Source organism: Drosophila suzukii, chromosome 3 (assembly GCF_043229965.1).
Source record: "Drosophila suzukii chromosome 3, CBGP_Dsuzu_IsoJpt1.0, whole genome shotgun sequence".
NCBI classification, from domain to species: Eukaryota; Metazoa; Arthropoda; class Insecta; order Diptera; family Drosophilidae; genus Drosophila; species Drosophila suzukii.
The window spans coordinates 11,389,004-11,410,138 of record NC_092082.1 but is presented as its reverse complement, the minus strand read 5'-3'; the positions used below and the strand labels follow the sequence as shown (position 1 = coordinate 11,410,138).

Genomic DNA, 21,135 nt, shown 5'->3' with positions numbered 1-21,135 from the left:
CAGACAGAAGACTCCAAAAATAATATATAAAATGAAGGCGGGGTCTAGACTTAAGACTCTTTGGAGCATTAATCAATTGTGGCTTACTCTTCTTTTTTTTCCTGGCTATTTTGTTGCGACACTTTTCTGCCAAATTTGTACAAAGTTAATTAACAGGTTTCATTGTCTCGGCTTTAGGCGGCTTAAACAAAACATATTTTAGTATTTTTCGCTTTCTGTTGCTTAGTTTTTTTACGACCGCAATAAAACAAATAATTGTGGGGGCGTATACCTTATAGAAGGGGAGATATATTTGCATATAGAATTGGGAATTGGCAGTGGAGTTGTGGGCGGTGGTTGGGGGGAGTGCAAAGAAAGCACCTGAAAACAAGCTGCACAAAAAAGCCGGTTCCGAATGCCGGTCTTAAACACACTTAATTAAAGATGCAATTTGTGGCTGGGAAACATTTAAGGGGAAGCAACACACTGCAATAAAAATTAACACTTTTTATGTTTCTACCTCTTACGCAAAACCTGTCAAGTACTTAAGAAAATGTTTTGTACTTAGGAAAAGCAAGAACTTTAATTTATTGACTTGTTTTAAGTTAAAAAAGTATATGCTATATTACATACTATGAATACGTCTAAAACACTTAAGATCAATAAAAAAAATATTACATTACTTTTAATTGTCTTTAGGTTTTTTTGCTGTTGTTGGTGACTAGCGAAAAATTGGGTCGGAATATACCAAAAATATTATAGCCAATATTAATGTAACACAAAATGTTGAGTTTTATTTGTTTATGTATGTTTTTATTTTTATTTTTTAATATAACCATAAGATTTTTTCCACGATGAGTTGGTAATAAACAAAGCTTTAAATTTTCATTTTAAGATTGCTAGTTACTATTTGATTTGAAGATTTAATTCGCGTTTGAAGTTGAAAAAAGACCGAATATAAATGGGATCCACTGTATATAAAAACAGACTTCTAAACCTTTGCTTTTGCATATGAATGTTAAAAAATTAATGAATGTTAATAATCTTTTCAAGAACTTTAGATTTTCTTTGGGTTAATAATTAGGCATACATATGTAGGTAAAACTTAAAAAATTAACAAATTTAAAAACATATATTTGAAAATTGTAGTTACATATGTATTTCTCAGCTTTTTATCAATATTATATTTTAAAAATTCATTTGTATTTTGTGTTTTTTAGGTACAAAACTTACCCTTTCTTGTTGATTTTTAACATTTTTTAGTATTTTATTTTCTTTATTTAGCATTGCACGTGCAGATTTAAAATAAAAGTCAATGTGTGTGTAAAAGAGACAGAGGCTCGCCCACGCATAACAGATTAAGAAACTAAAAAACAATATTTTTCTCTTTTTTTTGACTTGCTCCTCTCTCTCATTCTCTCTGTTTCTCAGAGAGCTTTTCCGCGCTGCTCCCACGATCGTCGGCAGCGCTGCTTTAAGCTCACTCCATTCCATTCTGCTTTGCCTGCATTCGGCTGGCGGCAGCGAAACAGTAAACAGTTAAAAAGGCGGCAACGCAAAAGATCGCTGTTTGTACTGTTTGTATCTCAGTGTTTTCCATATTTCTCGCTGCGGATTATAATAATAAACCGGAGATTGTGCTATAAAATGTGTTTAGTAATGTAGGAAAGATTTTTTAAGAATTTAAAAACCCACCGGCAACGTGCAATTACGAAATTTCGTCTGTGACATATGCGTGTGTGTGTTTGTGTGTGTGATGCGTGCGCTTTTATTTTGGCTGCGTTTCCATGTGTGCGTCTATAAATAAAAGCAATAACAACAACAATAACAGCAATAACGGCAACAAAAGGCAAAAATCGGAAGAAGCGAAAAAGCTAAAAATGAAATATCAACAGCCCAAAATGACGGGTTGATTGACTTGCAGGAATTTTGAGAAGACGAAATTCTCAGCATCTTTTGAGAACACGAAATTATCATCCCAACGACTATTGCAGTCTGCAGTTTCCGTTGTTTATCAGGAAATGCCAAAGAATTGCCAGAGGAGAGCAGTTAAATCGCCCAAAAACCGAATTCACTGTAAGTAAATGCACTGGGAAAAATTGTATTGGCTAAGTCGAATTTGATTATAAATATGGGTTGGAATTCGTTTGGAGAGATTATGTGAGAATATGGTTATTTACTAATTTATCCATTGGAATTTTGGAGTGTAGGGTTAAACTACAGTCCATTATTTTAAAAACAAATGCCCTTAAAAATCTATATAATTATTCAAACTCAGTTCAAAGTACGCCCTTGCGTGTCAGAACGCCTTTGCATATTTGATTTATGTACTATTTTTGGTTGCCCAATTTTTTTTAAATGGAATATCCCACGTATGCGAACCAAAAAAAACTAGAAATCTATAAATTAGTCATTCTCGCTTACAACTTCCTGACCTATTCAATACATACACATAAAACATGACCTCATGTGACATTTTTTCAACCATTTAAAATCAGTGCCTAAATTGTACAAACAAAATCCAAGAACCTTATGTATACAAATATATGTTCTCATATATTTGAAATAAAAAGAATTAAAGTCTTAATTTTTCAAGAAATAATACTTAAACTTTCTTCTTAAAGTTCCTGTGCACTTAGTTAGTTGTGTTTGTGTATGAAAGAGTGAACATTAAGGCGTATTCTGCAGAGTCATAAACTTCGAAACTGTATACGTTTTTGGGGATTTTTTTCGACTTTTCGGCTGCTCATACACACGTCAATGCAACGCCTATAAAATCCACATAAAAGTCAAGTCAATCAATGAAAGGGCAGACGAATAAATTACCCACAAAAGAGTAGAACAACACCAAGTAATTTAAGCGTTAAACACAGACAGCGAAGGCGCCATGAATTATCACCTTTCGGGCGGAGGAAAGGCTGCAATTAATTCAAGCAAAAAGTTTATTAAAATCGAATTAGTTTTCCCCAAAAAACAAAACAGACGACACCCACATAGTCTGAAAACAACGAGCCCCAATGGAGCCGCAAGTGCGGAATTTTGGCAATTCCGGGAAGCATACATATGTTCCATCCGCATGACCTGCCGCCTGTGTTCTTTCTCTCTTGGCCAAACAATTTGATTTGCGTATTATTCGTTATCCCATTCCCACATGTTTTTCCATTATACATTTTCAATTTCCATTTCACTTGATTGAAGTTTTGGCCTTTTGCACATGGTTTTGTTTACGCCTTAAGCAAAACGCCGACACGCGCATATTTATTTACATTCACACAATCGAATTGTTATTCTTGGCGGGGGCAAACTAAAAACTGACCAAAATAACTAGAATAAATAAACAATTTGATTAGGAAGATAAAAATAAAAAGTGAAAAAAAGTGTTGTCAGAAGTGGGATTCGAACCCACGCCTACAGAGTAGACTGCGACCTGAACGCAGCGCCTTAGACCACTCGGCCATCCTGACTATGAAAGTAACGAGAACAGGCAAATGCTCTGAGGAAATTCTAAATAATTCAAGCGTTTCCCTTAATTATATAAATTAATAGTACTTATCTAGGTTAAATTAAATGGGAAGAATGAAATGAAAACTGAACAAAAATTTCATTAGATTGTTACGTTACATCTGCATCGCTTTGAAGTTGTTTAAAATTAAAATTTTCTGCATAAATGAAATTATATATGAACAAATTAGAATTTAATTTAAAAATTTAGTTATTTATGTTTTAAAAAAGTAAAAATAATCTTGTCAGAAGTGGGATTCGAACCCACGCCTACAGAGTAGACTGCGACCTGAACGCAGCGCCTTAGACCACTCGGCCATCCTGACACATGGGATGAGCATACCAAATGCGCGTTTTCCACATCGCTCGCTCGTTCGTTCGTTCATTCGTTCTGCTATAAAAAGTTTTTATAGAAATCTACCATAAACTTAGCCAGTCTGTCCGAGTTTTTATGCAAATAAGGCAACTTTCTTACGATAAATTATACCGTGGGTCATGAAAATACATTATTTACTTGCTTGTATTCGTGGCTGATAGTTGTGGTCGTTAATTTGCTGGCATTACAAAACTAATTGTGAGTTAAATAACAAGAACTGTGCAATTTTGTGACGGTATAATTGCAAATTAAATCGATTCGATCAGCTGCTTTGCCGCTGCACTTTGTTCAAATGCCGACAAACTGTTTACAAAGTCGTTTTCATACAGATATATATCTTATCTCTGGGTTTCGGGGTTGGGCTGGCGTAAAAATCGCAGACAATCGCTGCCAGCGAACAAAAGAAAACAAGGCCTTTCAGAATAATATCTATATCTTTGCGGATTTCCCAAAAAGCGTAACTGGAAAAGAGGTCAAGACCCGTGGCATTCCTCGATATTTGAGCCAAAAAAAACGAACTGGCTAATAATAATCCGGTTCAAGGGGGCGTGGCCACGCCTTGGGAACGGAACCGTTAAAAAAATAAAAAACAAACCGAACCCTACTCATTAAGCGGCGGCCGTCTTTGGTAGTCTTTTAATACTTTGTATTATTTATTATGACTGCTGTTCGCTGTGAGAGTCCGCTTTTTCGTTGGGGAAATGGATATTTTAATGAGTTTGGCCAGCCGCGCACTCGACGACAGTTTTTCCGTAGTGGAAAAAATACAAATTAGATTTTGACACTGTTTCTGAAAGATACATTCGCAGTCGAAGAATAGACGGGCATTGTTTATGCCTTTCCTTTGACTCGAAGCCGACATCTTTATACGCATATAGTACAGATAGATATGCCCATAGACATCTGTCTGAGTTTGCGAATGGACGTAATTTGCATTTGCGCATTTTTCCGCTAATTATTTGTTTATCGCAGGAAAATAACCAAATTGATGTGAAAAATTCGAGATCAATTTGAAAAATGTTTTGACAAGCGGCGCGGAAATTATTTTTGCCATTGAACTTGTTGCCTTTCCCTTCCCGATATAGTTAAAATAAACAAATTATAGTGCAGTCGAAGTGCTGTAAAGGGGCAAAAGGAGGGGGCTATCAGACAGCTAAACCCAGTTTAGTTCCAAGGCAAGAAGCGCTTGATAAGTTATACTCTCTCATTTATAATCATCGAAATGGGTCAGCGGCACTGCCTCAAGTCGAGCAACAATTGCGCACGCAATTTTTATTCATTTAGAATGCATCAAAAAACCATTAAAGTGCGAAAAAATTATACACTTATAGACAGAGAAATATATGACAGCAATGAAGAAAGGTGGGGGTAACTCGTATTTGCTGGGGGTAATATAAAACTGACACCATTTAATAAGCAAAGTGAAGTTAAGTTTGCATTTCTCTTTGCCTTAACTGTTTGTAAACAAAGCAAGTTGAAGCTGACACAGTTGGATTGGAGTCTGATTCCGATTCTGATTTCCAGGGCAGGGGCTCAATGCCATTTGGCTGGGTCAGTTCTGCGGTTACTAATATATATATTCACTGCAAGCGAATGCATGGAGTTTCGCGAAACCCACTGAGTCAACAAATTTGAGACGGGAATCGCAACCATTTGTATTACAAGGTCTGGACGGGTTAGTTATCAGCGCAGTTTCGAGTGTTTATCGGCACTGGGAGGGGATTCCTCTCCTCTGGCCATAAACCCCCGTGTTCCATTAATGCCCAAACAAACCCATTCCCCATGGTCAAACGTTTGATGAATGACTTTGCAGCGCAGTCATGTTCAGGCCGTGATAAGCCGTTTTGCGGTACGCCTAATGCACTTTAATGCTCTCATCGATTACCCAATATCATATGAATGAAGCACAATAACCATAGTAAAATAGTGGTTTGTACTTTTTATTGAAGACCAATTGTCAGCATGGCGTGAGAAATTACTTGTGTGTGATTTAAGAGGCTTTTTCACCCTACCTTTCCGATAAAACACAATAAAGGCTAACAATAATAAACACAGAAAAATATATGTACTTGATTTAACTGAAGAAATGTAAACAAATCAATCCTTAACGAATTTGAACCGAAATCTTCAGAATGCCAATGTATTTCACTGGAATTTCGAATTGTGCCATAAATAATAAACTAAGTTATTGATGGGAAAATAAAAAAAAATCTTGTCAGAAGTGGGATTCGAACCCACGCCTACAGAGTAGACTGCGACCTGAACGCAGCGCCTTAGACCACTCGGCCATCCTGACTATGAAAGTAACGAGAGTATTGAGAGATAATTTTTATTATATAGAAATTAGTATATTAATTAGAAAGTAATTTACTTTCTAAAAAGAATGAGGAAAAATATGACAAAAAAAAGAAACAAACTGCGCAAGTTATGAACATAAAAAATACAATATTTGAAAACAATATAATTGCCAGGGCATTAAATATTCTTAATTATACCAATTATTAGAAATAATTAGTTAGGGAAACAAAAAAGTCTTGTCAGAAGTGGGATTCGAACCCACGCCTACAGAGTAGACTGCGACCTGAACGCAGCGCCTTAGACCACTCGGCCATCCTGACTTTAAATATCGAGCTGTCAAAATATCTGTGAAAGCGAGGGCATCACAAAGAAAGCAAAATAAAATAAACAAATAATACAGATAGGTAAATAAATATCATGTTTATACTAGACTCTCGAATAAATCTACTTTTTAGATCGATGGCCCGGCCGATTTAGCGGTCATAGATGATGATCAATGCCCTCAAAAGTTGAAAGATCAATTTCCGAGTAACCTTCTGCTCTTTATATGCCTTCATGTGTCTGCGGACTATAATCTCAAAATTATCCAAACGTTCCAAGGTGCAAAGGTGCAAAATGATGGAGGACTCGCCGGCCAATAGTACACGAGAAAGCTTATAATAATCATTTACAAACTGTTCCAGATAGTCAAGATTCTTTATGTTGGCTATTCTTTGGTATTTCTTGAAGAGTTCTTCTATATTTTCTGCAGAAATTGAGGTATTTAATATTTCAAAGCAGGCATTTTGAGCATACGGATTATGCACCATTGAGTATCGCCAATATTTCGAATCAGCAATGAATAACAAATCATTGTGGATGCTGTGCTCCATATCCGAAAATATCTTCACCACACTTTGATTGATTAAATTGTTTTGAAGTAAAACAAATTTCATACTAAAACACTTAAGTTTGGGTATCTCGTTTCTAATTAAATTCCTTAAAATATCACTGATAAATGTCTCTTTATGTTCCGCCTTTGCATCTTCCAAAACTCCAAAATAAATGACTAAATGGAAACTTTCGAATATGCCACACAGACTAAATATAAGAGCACTATAACTGATATGCAAAGATATCATACGAAATGTTAAAAAGCATGGCTTTATCCGAGTTTCGCTTGAGAACTTTTGGAGGATTTCCTTTGTAAACTTGATGTACTTGTTATCTTCTTGTTTGGGTGAGAGAGGTCTGTCGAAAATCTCCTTGCACTGTTTCTTATCTTCTTCGGTTAGTTCATTGAAGGATTTTAGTGTATCAATAACAAGATTATCTGGCATTTTGAAATAATTTAACGACTTGGTGTGTACTGAAGAATAAAAGCCTACTCTTTTTATTTGTATTTTCTTTAGGTCTACATTATTTTTCAGTCAGCTGGAGTCCGAGAAATTCCTAAAAGGAAATCTTATATGTAATTATGTATGAAAAAACAAATTTCTGATGAGTCATCTTTTACCTTATTCCTTGATTCGCTTAGATTTTAAAAATGCCAATAAAACAGTGGGTTTATTGTTTCTTGCGTTTCGCCAGGAGCCAACTTTTAAACTTCTTTCGGCTTGGTTCAGATCTAATAGCCGTTCCGTCTTTGGTGGTCAATCTTACGATGGAGGTCATTGGGAAAAAGGCTTGATAGGTCAGGAAGCTCCGCGGTGTGGTCAAAGTGAAGATGGTGGTCCAGCTAGGGTAGTTGAGCAGCTTCAAGGTGCTCGAAAGGACCCTGGGCAGTTGGTCGGGGAAGTTCGTCAGGTTGATGAAGTATCGCCTCTTCCGAAAACGACAGCGGTTCACGTTGATCATATACCATTTGAATCCAAATCCCGAGTAGATACTGAGGGCCACGGATTTCAGTAAAGGTGCGATGTTAACCGACTTGCGCTTCCTTCCATGCTGCATATCCGAGGAATCCTTTGTTAAAGTCTTGTCCTGTACCCCCATGCTTGTCTTTATAATAAAGTAATTCAATGTTTTGCTCTTGACAATAAAAAAAAAACGCAAGGCCAACTACACCGAACTTGACCCGCGATTAATGGCATCGAATTTAATCGATAACAAGAACGAGTATTTTTTTTTGCCAGGGCTGCGTTTAGTAAAACTTTTTAGTAACGAAAAAAAAATACCGAAATCATTTATCATTGCCCAGATATTGACACGCCCCGTCAATATAAATAATTGCTAATTGCTGGCCATGATTAATGTCTGGCATCTTTTGGCCGTTCGGAGAGCTACGGCTCCAAAACATTCGACTCGCTCAATTTGCATAATTGCAATTTATTGTAAATCCGTGTGCAAATATGCAAGAAATTCGCAGCAGCTCTTTAAGGCAAACCAGAGGCCAACGGCTTTTCACGATTTGAGTTTTGGATTTGTTTAATCCGACTGTCTGTTGGTTTTCCAGTATCTCCCTGTCATATGCAAATCACTCTGCGACTCTGACTTTGGAGTTGCAATCTTTAAAGACCACTAATTGCTGGCAACCCAAGAACAATCGTTTGGCAATCAATCAGTGTGTGCACTCCATCTGACATTGCTGCTAATTAGTTGTCAGTTACCCATATGGGTTAACTATTCAGTAATTCACAAATTGCCTACAAATTGCAGGGATGAATGAACCAATTTATAGGTTTAAATGCAGGGATGAAAGGTCCAATTTATCGGTTTAAAGTACATCTCTATGTGACCTATTAAAGTTAAAAAGTCATAATGACATTCTGTGAGTTGTGTAAGTAAGCAATTAAATGATTGCTTAATAATGATAATTAAATTTTAATTGGTAATTATTTGAATTAATGATGATTTATGATCCATTATAGATCATAATGTAATCTACAACATCTATATGCTTTAATCTATTAATTCCCGCGTTGTTCTCATGTTCTCTTTACCCGAGTTCAAGGGCATTCTCAATTCAGACGATCTTTCAACCCACTCTAGACAAATAAAGTCTAAGATTCATTCACGTTTCCAAGTAATTTAACTAAAACGAATTTCGCTATATATCTATATACTGATGCCCATATGTGTGTATATATTTATTACAGATTAACCCGAGAATTAAATGGCGTGTGGCTTTTATGGTCGCTGGTCCCACGCAAAGTCACGAAAATTGGACGGAGATTTCTCATTGTCGGAGATTTCACAATTTGCCGGCGACCACGTAGCAATTCTCAAGTTCAGCAGTGGAAAATGAAAAATGCTTTGTTTAACCGATTTGTAAAATCTTCGAAAAAAGAGTGTGTGAAACCACAGGCACTAGAAAGATAACATTTTTCGCATTTATCAAGTCCTCCCTGAGGATTTTTGTAAACACAAAGCAATAATTCTGGTTAATTTGATTTACGATTTCGGCTGCAATTGGGTCAAAAGAAAAAGAGACGAATAAAACCAACATTGGCACGTTCCAAGAAATTGCAATATCAACAATTACAACAATTGTAACTTAATTTATAATACTTCTTAGCATTTTCACTTTGTTTGCTCACGTTGTGCATATATAATTATGCAATCGCTGCAATTCCCCTGACTGCACAACCACAACAACAATATCAGCACGGGCAATTCATTGATAAAAAGCGTTGACAACAAGGGCTATAAATTAACAAGTGCCTCGAGAGGAGTAAAATCGTATAAACAAAAAAAGAAGAGCCGGAAAGTCAACAGCAAATAAACAAAAATAAAAAATTACAGACTTCAGTAACAACTGCAACCTTAAAAAAAACCTACAAGAATCAATATAAACAAGAAACATTTTAACATTTTTCTTTAATAATTTTAAATAAAAACAGCAAGTAAAACTTTAGCAACAATTTTACAATAAAATATATTCACTTTCGGCTATTAATTTTACAAACAAAATTCCACGTAATTATTTTTATGACAACGAAAGTCTTTACCAAACTACTTTGCATAGTTAATTTAAACCACTTAATTTAACAACGAATTTCAAAAATAAATGTTTTTATTAAGCCACTAAATCTCAGCAATAATTGTAAACACAAAAAAATTAAAACAAACAATTTTCAACTAAATTATTCAATTGAAAAAAGTATTAATAAATACCTACAAATTAAAAAAAATAAACTACAAATAAAAACAAAAGTGTTAAAAAGCCAAAAAAATTAAAACAACAGTGAAAGCAACAGCAGCTGTTAACCTAACAGTGATAGTGGGAGGATCAACAACAGTGGCGATAACAGTTCACCACAACAGTGAGAGTAACAGCGCATAATGAATAAAACAGCGCATGCTCACCACGCTGAGAGCGTTGGCCAAACGCCGCTGCCGATGCCACAGCCGCTGCCTCAGCCGCAGTCGGCGCAGGCGGCGACGCAGCCGGGAAATAAATATGCGCCTGGAAGAAGACTAGCTGCGCGGCAAACTCTTCGATTGGCGATACCAAAGTCACAAGGTGACCCACTCAACCACCCACCGAGTGTGGGGCTCTTCCGACCCTCCCCCTCGCAACTGCCACCTGCACCGATTTTGAAGCGCGTGCCAGCGGTCAGCAGCTGCAGCACTGGTATACCGAAGTCCGCCTCGCCACTGGAATCTCACCAGCTGCCCAATGTCACGCCCACCACCGCCCACACCCGATTGGGCTACTCAGGTGGTAGTGGTTGCTCAAGCGCCTCATCAACTTCCAATTTTCTGGGTGTACGTAAACCCAGCTTGACTCTGAACTCTTCGGATATCAGGAACAACAATGATCTGTTCGCCTTTCCCAAGGACATGTCGCCTGTTATGAGTGGTGAGTTATAGAAAATCTTTAACTAGAAATTTTAGATATACAATTTTTTGGAAGAAACAATTTATTCATTTATTATAAAATTTAGGATTTCACTAAATTTTTGTTCTTATTTTATAAACAAATTTTAAGAGATTATTCTTCCACTTAATTTCGGCAGGTTCCATTTTCCTTGATTTACTTACTTATTTTTTTTTTTTGATCCCAATAGATCACTCCCACTCGCCCATGTTTACGGAGTTATCATCGGCTAATAGCAATGGATCACCAACACATCATCACCAGCTGGGCAGATTATTCAGCCTGAGTCCTTCGAGCATCAGAAGTTACGGAAATGTAAGTAGATTTCTACAAGTTTTCTATAATATCATTGATATTAAGATAGAGTAGATAGGGGAAGTACAAGATATATTAAAGGGTATTACCAGGTCCCAACCACTGATATTTTTCTCGGCCCTTTTGACTTTATAAATTCTCACTCGTTATAATTGCCGATGGCTATTTATAAATAAGCAGAGCGAGCAAAGGTCATGACTCACTTGGGGCTCTTCTCTGGTTTTATGGTGTCCATAAACTCTCACTCAAGCTTTTGTTGTGCCTCATTCGTTACTTTTTACAACCCCAGCGCCTCTTTTTAGGCTCATTTTGATTATAGTTTTGCATACACCTTAAGAAATTAGACTGTCTTTGGTGAAGGGTCATTAATATATTATGTTTTATTTCAAATAAGTATTACTTAAGAACTACATTTTGTAAAAGATATGATATTTAAATAATACAATAAGGGATATTATTTAATGATACTGATAAATGGTTAATTCAATGACATTTTTTTGAGTGCACTCTTCAGTCCGAAGGCAAACCACGCTGAGCTTTGCACTGCCATATTTAAGCAAATACATAACTCACACCTCACACGCGACTCGTTCTGGATTGGGTCTCCCGTGGGGATTGGGGTCCGAACCACTCCCTGACTTGGCGACTTTCCTAAAACCGGCTCCGCGCTGAAATAACTCTCTCCCTCTCTCTATTCTTTACGTAAATAGGTAGAAAATAGCGTCAACTTAATTAATAAATAACATTTAGCACGTTTTCAAAGCAGACGTAGAAAGGTGGTCGGTCGGGCTAAAGAAAGAGGCAAACGAGTCCGTACAGTATATAGCGCTAGATCCAAACTATTGGATGCATATACCGGGTATGAATAATCGGCATTTTGGCGTTGATTTTTAGCATGGCTCGTGCGTCGTTAAGCAAATTTCTCGTTTGCGAATACCCTTTCATGGGTATATTGAACTTCTCATTGGATTTGATCTTTAATATATTTATGGTGCTATCACCTTTGAGGTGAAGAACTGATTAATTCGAGTAATCGTAGTTGTAATCAACGGGAAACAAAAAACTATTTGTGTTCACTGATAGATTGATAAGATGAGCAACAACCTTTTAATTAAAAAAAGTAACCGATGACCCATATATTGGAAGGCCTTATACCTTATAACTTGCTACCTGATAACTTGCTAGCTGACTTAAATCTTTTTAGAGTGGGATCCTAACATTTATTATTAAATTTATCTAATTTTTATTTATCTGAACTATTATTATTATAGGTGTATAAATAAAACAAGATAGTTTTTTTTTAATATGATTGATTTGACTAAATTACCATCATAAGATTTTTCGATGGAAACATTTCAATTTATCAGAACTTTATTTGTTTGAGAATACTAAAAAAGGCTTTGTTAAATATTTCAATTATTTACTTATTGAGACCATTACAGTTTTGTATAATTCCACAGTTATTCTTCCAAATTATGTCATTGCTCTATTGATCTTTTAGGGTATTCCCATGGCCATTTCCCAACTGTTGATCAATTAATTTCCTTCTCTCCACCGTTCTTAACTATTTGACAAGCTCTTCAGGGCAAACACACAAAGAACGTGAGTCGCAGAAGATTGTTGTTAATATAATATGAAGTTGGGCGTATGACAGCTCCCGAGCATATTAATTAGTTGGGGTTTGTCGGGGAATCTTCCCGGAGAGAGAGCCGCAGCGAGTGTTGTTGAGAGTAAAAAATCGATAGGTAGCGAGGCCCAAAGGGAAGCCCGACGTTTTGGGGACCGAGGGGCACATTTGTATAGTGCCAGTCGAAATACAAACAAAGTCAACTCGCGGTTTGTTCACATTATAAAGCTCCCAAAAAGCAGCAAACACAGGCGGTAAAAGCAAGAGAGGGGTACGAAAGCTACTTATAAACGGACGGACAACTGTGTTTTGGGTCTGGCATTTTGTGGTTTTCGGCAAGAATTCCATTTTCAGTATTTGTCGAATTGAGATGCGCACCGGTTCGTCTCCGATTCTCATTCTCTGTCTCTGTATCTGTATCTCAGTTCTCCCAAGAACCCGGGAATCTTTGTAAATAGGCGAGATTAATTGCTAGAACGTTAGATCGTGCTGAACACCCGCGGAAAGTTGATGTGAAAACCGTATAGCATGGGCAATCGTTTGAGCGGCTTGTGGTGCAAGAAAACAACATTGAGTATTACCCACGAAGAGCAGCCGAACAACCGGGAAACTCGAAACGATAAGGGCCCTCGTAACTCCAATAAATTAAATCGAAATCGAACCAAGTCGAGTGGTTCGAGTGATGGTAGAGGAATCTTTTGTCTTGGAAGCGTGCGCCGTTTATCTTTGAGAGATAACCCCAGAAAAGCAGCTAAAACCCCTTTGGATAAACCTAACATTGCCACCATAGAACAAACCTTTCAGGAGCTAACCAAGCCAGCTGATCTCGATTCCAACATGAAAGTTAATGCACAACTAATGCCCACTGTCAAGGTTAGTTGCCCCTCAAATACATCCCTCACATACCTCAATTATGTCATTTGTTTTTGTTTGTATTTCACGGATTTGAATAGCAATAGAAATAGATATGCTTGCCGAGTTAAAAACAAAAGACAAACTTGAATTATTCCGATATGCTACTCAGTTCATGGCCAAAATCAAAACAAATTGTCGGAGTGGTTTCGGTATCGGTTTGGGTTTCGGATGGTGTGTCATTAGCATTTCAGGTGTGGGAAATGCGGATGCTTGTAAAGTGTCGCGATCGGGATTAGCCCCCATAATTTATGACCAGCATCTAATTGAAATTGTAAACAATAATGTGCGATATGGGACTGATGAGAGCATTAGGGAAGGGATTTGCCTTGGCCAAGGGTCTTTTGGAACTTGTTTGATAACAAGTGGATAATGACGCAAGCCCATCAGTAAATTGATTCTATCTATTGACTCTAGTCACTATTCAAGCAAATAATGTTAAATAATACCCTTAAATAGCTCATTACCACATGGTTATCTTTATGAGCTGTTATATTACTCAAAACATTGTTTCTAGGAAAAGAAGTATAAAAGTATTGTTAATATATAAAAAAGAAATCTATAACAATCAGTTTTAACACTTGTTCTGAAGCTATAACATTTTAACGTTTTATAAAGTTTTTTCAAGAGATCCATGAATGTTTGCCAACAATTTAAAACGTATTAAAGTGAACTGCTTTAAATAAATGTAATCTGTCTCAAGAGTCTCCTTTTAATCAATGAAATCCCCGCCTGAAACATAAATTACCTCAGCCCAAAAACCAGAAATCCATTCCCTCCGCGCATTCGATTATGTCTTGCTTTAAGCTGTTGCCCCTTTTCGACTCTCAAGTGACCCAATTCCAAGTCAATAATAAATCTTAAAAAATCGAGAGAAGATAGGGGAGACGAAAAAGAAACGTGTTAAAAACGCTTTACATATAAATAAATAAACAATCTTGGGGGACTGCAAAGGGAAATGCATAAAAATCAATTACGCATGAAAATTCCAATTAAGTGAAAATCATCGATAAACCCATGAGCATGCGCGGCTTTGGCCTCAAGCCGGAAAAAAGGCGTGGTAACTGCCTTTCGGAAAATTTGTAACTGCAGTCTTGGAAGTTCCTTTTTAGATGCGGTTGCAACCAAATGTATCTCAAGCTCCCACGGTGATGAGTCAGAGCTAAAAACTTCTTCGTCGCAACTCGATCGGTGCAAGTTGTTATTGGAGACTCAATCACGGCTTTCTGATGACTCAGAGATGTTTTAGGCGAAAGCCCATTCATTCATACGTAGATACACGAGTAGATACAGATACATGGCGTGAAGAAAATACGTATACAGTAAAGGCTCTTTACAGTGAACCCAAAAGTTATGTTCGAACACAATACTTGATAGATGATATACATTTTTTTTTATTAGTCTTATGTTTTACAACAATCCCCTGGGAACATCTTGGTTTAAATATAAATTAATGTCTTTACAATATTATTCCAAACCTAAGTGCTTCAATTATTAATTCTCTAAGTGCCAGATATCTTTTTGCTTGTAATCCTACTCTTTTAGCTTCCTATCAACATAAATATTTACTCTTTTAAAAGTTCGTATAACACGGTGTCCACTTCCTAGGGCTCTCACTGTAATTGCGAAAAAAATAAATATCTCAGACGCTTTTGGTTTGCTTTTGCTGAATGGACATGACTCATTTGAAGGACTCGACACTTGACAAAGTTGAGATTAATTTAAACATTTCTTTCAATATGATCAAAAGAAACTGGCACACTTTTAGTGAGTAATTTGCTGACCTCAATAGCAAAAGTAGCAAAAACTAAACGACAGATTAATGTGAGAGATGCGAGGAAAAGATGATGAATTAGCTCATATAAATTACATAACCAGTAAAAAAGAAACGACCTTCCTTTGAGGAACTTGTTCAGGGTATCCTATAAATAAAGATACAAATACGCGAACTCTTTACATTGGTTCAAGGCGTTTTCTATACCATTCTGATTTCTGCCAGATTTTGATTATTTTTGCTCCACTTTGGCATTTCCTGCACATGCAAAAGCGAACCAAAAAAAAAAAAACCATCTGATAAACAAATACCCAAATCAATTAGATTGAAAGAAAGAAAGAAAAAAATAATGCCTAAAAAACATGTTAAAAGATTTTTCCCATTTAGACGCACGTGTCGATTTCAAATCAATTTAAGATGATTTCTGTTTGCTTAGACAAAGTAAATAAAACAAAATAGACGAATGTACAAATAAATAAATAGTAAATATAAACAAAGATGCGACTACACGAGTAGTTCAATGTTAGCTGGGGAAATTTAACAAAGATTTCCGAGAAATTCCGCTTATAAAATTATTGCCAAAATGCGAAAAAAAATATGTAAAAAAATAAAATTAAAAAAATAACAGACATAATTTGCACCCAAAAATCAAATGAAACCTACTTATGAAGATCACCCACTTTTTGCTCTCTCGCTCTGACCGCTCTGTCCCTGTCTCTTTCTCTTGATTTTTTCTCTTTTCGAGGCAGCCAGTCAAGTCACAAAGTAAAAATTCAGGCCTCAGTCTTGTGTCGAACACTCAAACGTCGAGTTCGTAGAGCGGAATCGAAAACAACGACAAATAAAGAAAAAATCCAAAAAAAAAAGCTACTTAAAAATAATACAATAAATTAATTCTACAAACGTATTATTGTGAAATAGCGAAAATGCCTAAGGATCGCAATAAAGCCAAGTGAAAAGTGTGTAAAAATATTTCCATCGAACTGTGACCATAAATTTTAATGAAAGCTAAAAATAAATTACACAAATGTGTGATTAAAAATAAAAAATTCACATGTGTGACGTTTGAGATACAGAAAAGCATGTGCAAAATGTCTGGAAACTAAAAGTACTTTGTGTGCAATTACCACACCAACAAAAGTTTTCTTAGCATTCAAAGAAATTTCAACAAGTTTTTAGACTTCTCAGAAAAAATTTAGAAAAATTAGCACGAAATACAAATCATTTATCAAAATAAAAAAATGTAAAAATATCAAGCAATACTAAGAATTAAATAATTTAATTTGCGGGTCTCAATTTCAAATAGCCAAAATAAAAATAAATGAACCTCAATTTGTACAAGTTATAATTTACATGAAACTGCATAAATATAATATCTAGAATTTACGTCTGAAAATGAGTGCATGGCTCATAGAAAATTCAAGAATAAATTTACATAAATTGTTAAAACAAAAATTAAGTGGGCTAATAAAACGAGTTAACAGCAGAAAACCGGTCCCAAAACAAATGTGCTTGGAAAAACTCAAAAACCACAGACTCAAACTGTTGCGTAGGCTTTTCGTCGCTTTGGCTGACTTAAAATCAATCAGACAACCGCCCACAGTAAATAAAAAAAAAAATAAAAAGAAAAAAAACAGCAGGCCAAGAGTGCAACAGGAAAAAGCGGTTAACGCCTTTTGTCGCTTTTGGCCCAGTCGATTGTTGGCATAAGCTGCATTAGCCAAGCGGAAACTCATTAGCCAGTTACATGAAGACACAAAGAAAAGGCTGGCAAACGGAAGTGGGGAAAACCCCAAGCACGTGGGCCTTTCAGGTGTTTCAATCGGGTTTCCATGTGGGCTTTGAACTTGTTCCACGCCCAGAAGTGTGAAAAACCAGACCAAAGTCGAATCAAGTCAAGGTCTGATCAGATCCAAAAGAAGCTGTAAATGTCAAACGTATCTTATTTGCATCTCTTGTATGTGAAGTTCAAGCGAATGGAAAAGTTTGGAATTTCTCTAAAATTGATTGGGGGATTTTCCGAAAAGGTTACTTTTGTATTTTTATGGAGCATTAAAAATGATCGTAAAGCAAAGATAAGAAAGGGTTTTTCTCTCTATAATAAAATGTGTGAATTTTTGTTTTGTTTGGTTTCGATTAAATATAAATGTTCATAGAAGTGGAAGAATTGAAGAATTTGAGAATTGAGAATTGAGAATTTTAGCTGACCATTTTCAAAACCAAATTCAATGGATCAGTTAGCTTTTTTATAAAGATACGAATCATTTTGGGGAATCACCAAAAAAAAGTTTGTTAAGTGCAGCTCCACTATTGTCCATTGTATCTGGGCATTACTCCGAAGTCCGAGCCCAAACTATCCATAGAAGGAACGCATAATCAGCTACGCTTGTTGTGTATCTTGCAGATACATTTGTCACAGGCACGGCCAGGCACGAAAACCAGTTCTGTGGCATTTCTTGTGTAAGCCTTTCTGAGTGCGATCTTTTGTGGCTTTCGCATCGTATCTTTCGGTTAACGGTTGCCAAAAGCAGACAAAATACAAAATGAAAATAATCACAATAAAGCACACCGAGTACAAAACCAGATGCTTGATAATTGTTTATGCGCCACAATACAGAGAACGGTAAAATCCATTTGGGCCGAAAAACACTTTCTGAGTGCGATTATGCGGATAAATTACTCGGTTTTCTGCTGTTAACCCCAAGGAATGCTAATCGTTGGTCTTGTTAATAATTATATAAATGAAAAATGTTTTCGTTTTGCCTCTTTTGTTTCTGTTGCGAAGAATTCGTAGGAAAAATGCCAACGAACCCCCCATAAATAAAAGGTAAACAAACAGCGAGTGCACAGGGAAAACCCCTCAAATTAAACAGTGTGTTCCTCGAGTGATTGTATTTGAATATATTGGAAAATCAAAGTGCTGTTAAAATCCAAGTGAAAAATCATAATAATAATCATAAACAATGGTTGTCACATCGACAAGAAGTCCGCTTCTGGCGCAAACCCAACCCACAAATGCCCCAACCAGTGGCAGCCACACTTCAGCCACCCTGCGATCGCGTCTCATATTCCCCCGGCAGCATTATCAGGTAATTCTCAATCAATTCCATCCAAAACATTCCTCAATAGAGACCCAATTGTGACGTAGAGTCAAGGGTTTTGTGTTATTAAGTGTTCAGGTCACAGGGTACATTAACCCCGCGGCGCCGTCTTCGTTTTTTTCAAATGACCAACCAGACGACGGCGATCATTCTTCTAATGATCAGTGAAAGGCCCGAAAGACGAAGAACGATCGTTCTAGGGGTACCTATATAAAAACATGATTTTATGATTGCTCTTCTGACGCAATGGCATTGGGACCTGTTCTGTGTGTGACAGAAGGAGAACGAAAACGGCACGTCTAAATTTGTTAATGACTTTGAATGCACTATAGGTGAAATTCTGAGAAACTGCAGTGCCATAATGTGTCTACAAAATATACAAAATAAATACTAAACATCCGGCCCAAGGTTACAAAGTCCAAAATATATAGTTTCTGAAAAAATCACGTTTCCTCTGATAAGAAATGAAGAGTAACTTTTGACAATCTTTTTTATAAGAACAGGAAGTAAAAATTGTATTTTTCTAATGTGTGCTTTCCCAATTTGTTTATAAATATAAAAAAAATTAGCATGATACTTCTAATTGTATTTTGCATATTTTATATTTTCAATTAGCTTATCCAAATAACATAGTTAGATTATCGGTAACTTTAGCAAAATTTACACAGCTTACAAAAGCATTTTGCACATTTTTTTTGAAGGCCAACTCAGGTTGTAAATGCCATTTTAAAAGTTTAACGAGCGGACATAAAACGCACTTAAACTGAAAGTTAAAACGCATTTTGGTGCCTAATGCCATACATTTAATACCGCCAAGCTATTGAAAATAAACATTAATTTTCCACTTTTCAAACACGTTTTCTTTTTTTTCGTGGCACTGCGTTGGCAAATTCAGAGAACAAAACAACACAAACCATTAAAATTGCCGGCACATAAGTCGAACGCAATGGAGCTATTTGTTTATAATTAATTTCATGCGGCTTTTGTTTATTGAGATCTAAATGCGTCGACTGGAAATGCGTCAACTGCAGTTGGCCCGGGGGATATCCAATTTGCCAATGATAAGTGGTTCCAGCTCCAGATACAAATCCATAGAAATAAAAAGAAGAAATAGAAGTATAAAGAAACATCTGCTAATTTGCACTCTCGACCTGGGCCAAGAAAGTGTCTGGGGCGCCCTGTACTCTTAGATTGGTTAACAATTTTGTATCTCCTCTATAAATATAATGGTATCCGCTTATATAGCCAAGATCTGGATCTTTGGCTGTGCGCGCCATTTGCTGGGATTTCTTTTTCTGTGTTGTTTTTGGTCTCGATCTAAAGTGGAACCGAATGTTTTATTTCTGTACTCTGTATTCTGTTTTCCATCGCCGACGTCGCCTTTGTCTATATAATGTAGAAACTACATAATTTGATTTCCAGTACGTGCCTCGTTCGGCCTGCCTCACTGATCGTCGGCGGCGCCGTTGACGTCAATTGGGGGAACGGACTGACGGACAGATGAGCGGACAAACGGACGACCCTGCCGGGGGATTTACTTTCCTCCGACTGCTCCACATCTGGGGGTAGATATCTTTCGGCGGCCCTTCGATCTGTTTATAGGTCTTGAGGTCTGCAGTAACTAAATTTTAATTCTTTTACTTGATTAAAGTAGTCCCACAGAGAGAAATATCCAAGAACATTGTTCTTGAATTGAGAACATTCGTTCTTAAAAACCGTGGTATGAATGTTCTCAATATTAAAACGAAAGGGTGAGAAGATAAAATTTAAATGGAGTTCATTTAACAACTTTTTGATAAGTATACACTACTGGCTGGAGTTAGAAGAATAGGAGAATAGTTTATTTGTTGAGATATACTATGAAAATACTGCCAGTTCAAAAATGTTTTATTTTTAAGAACATTTTCAACTCAGATGAGAACGTTAGAATTTTCTCTGTGCCGATATTGAGCAAGTTGTTATTACAATTGGAAAATGTCTTTAAATGTGGTTGGTTCCTTTGGTATTTTAATTGGCAAACCTACAAAGAAATAAGCAATTATTGAAAATTCACTACAATAGATAAATCTCGGTGGATTAATCTTTTATTTACATCCATTTAAAAACGATTCACCAGTGATCGCATTCCTATCCATAAGCCAAGTGCCATTAATAAAAACCATTTTCCGAATAGCCTTTCATTTAATTTGCTGACTTTATGAACCAATTTCATAGATGTTTTCCAGATAGCAACTTGTTGGACCAGTTCAAAGCTGTAATTTATGAATGAATTCAATTAAGATGATTTTTCTTCGAGACGCGGGAAAAACCCCGATCTCACACGGTCCACTTGAAGTGCAGCTCAACTCAATTAAGAGATACGATATAAGACAGGGTGAAGCCTTAATTCAAATTTGCAACGGCTGGGTGTGCGAGAAAGAGATATTATGGTAGAGGAGTGAAAGAGAGGGT

General features: G+C 36.4%; 3 protein-coding genes and 4 non-coding genes across 10 annotated transcripts in view; 1 reads left to right on the top strand and 6 right to left on the bottom strand.

Annotated features, from left to right (window-relative positions):
* Positions 1 to 3,360: 3,360 nt before the first annotated feature.
* TRNAL-CAG (transfer RNA leucine (anticodon CAG)) lies at positions 3,361 to 3,443 on the bottom strand. Its single transcript has one exon. It is a non-coding gene; the product is annotated as a tRNA-Leu (tRNA).
* A 280-nt stretch (positions 3,444 to 3,723) lies between these two features.
* TRNAL-CAG (transfer RNA leucine (anticodon CAG)) lies at positions 3,724 to 3,806 on the bottom strand. The gene has a single exon. It is a non-coding gene; the product is annotated as a tRNA-Leu (tRNA).
* Positions 3,807 to 6,069: 2,263 nt separating this feature from the next.
* Positions 6,070 to 6,152, bottom strand: TRNAL-CAG (transfer RNA leucine (anticodon CAG)). Its single transcript has one exon. It is a non-coding gene; the product is annotated as a tRNA-Leu (tRNA).
* A 239-nt stretch (positions 6,153 to 6,391) lies between these two features.
* TRNAL-CAG (transfer RNA leucine (anticodon CAG)) lies at positions 6,392 to 6,474 on the bottom strand. The gene has a single exon. It is a non-coding gene; the product is annotated as a tRNA-Leu (tRNA).
* Positions 6,475 to 6,597: 123 nt separating this feature from the next.
* On the bottom strand, positions 6,598 to 7,475 carry LOC108012545 (uncharacterized). The gene has a single exon (XM_017077959.4). The coding sequence runs from the start codon at positions 7,471 to 7,473 to the stop codon at positions 6,628 to 6,630; it is 846 nt and encodes a 281-aa protein (XP_016933448.2). The 5' UTR covers positions 7,474 to 7,475; the 3' UTR covers positions 6,598 to 6,627.
* Positions 7,476 to 7,496: 21 nt separating this feature from the next.
* LOC108012546 (uncharacterized) lies at positions 7,497 to 8,225 on the bottom strand. The gene is made up of 2 exons (XM_017077960.4): positions 7,650 to 8,225; positions 7,497 to 7,585 (listed from the first exon to the last, which is right to left on the bottom strand). Exon 1 carries the CDS (start codon positions 8,126 to 8,128, stop codon positions 7,700 to 7,702), a length of 429 nt encoding a protein of 142 aa, XP_016933449.1. The 5' UTR covers positions 8,129 to 8,225; the 3' UTR covers positions 7,497 to 7,585; positions 7,650 to 7,699.
* Positions 8,226 to 10,588: 2,363 nt separating this feature from the next.
* Sarm (sterile alpha and armadillo motif) overlaps positions 10,589 to 21,135 on the top strand; it is a 40,269-nt gene continuing 29,722 nt past the window's right edge. Inside the window, exons 1-2 of one of the 4 annotated variants that reach the window (XM_036815585.3) lie at positions 10,589 to 10,937; positions 11,146 to 11,270. In XM_036815585.3, coding sequence (XP_036671480.2) covers positions 10,919 to 10,937; positions 11,146 to 11,270 — 144 coding nt within the window. In that variant the 5' untranslated portion in view covers positions 10,589 to 10,918. Of the gene's footprint in view, positions 10,938 to 11,145; positions 11,271 to 13,410; positions 13,771 to 18,531; positions 18,673 to 21,135 lie in introns of those variants that run through there. The other 3 variants (XM_017078425.4, XM_017078426.3, XM_017078427.3) reach the window with 3 other exon arrangements.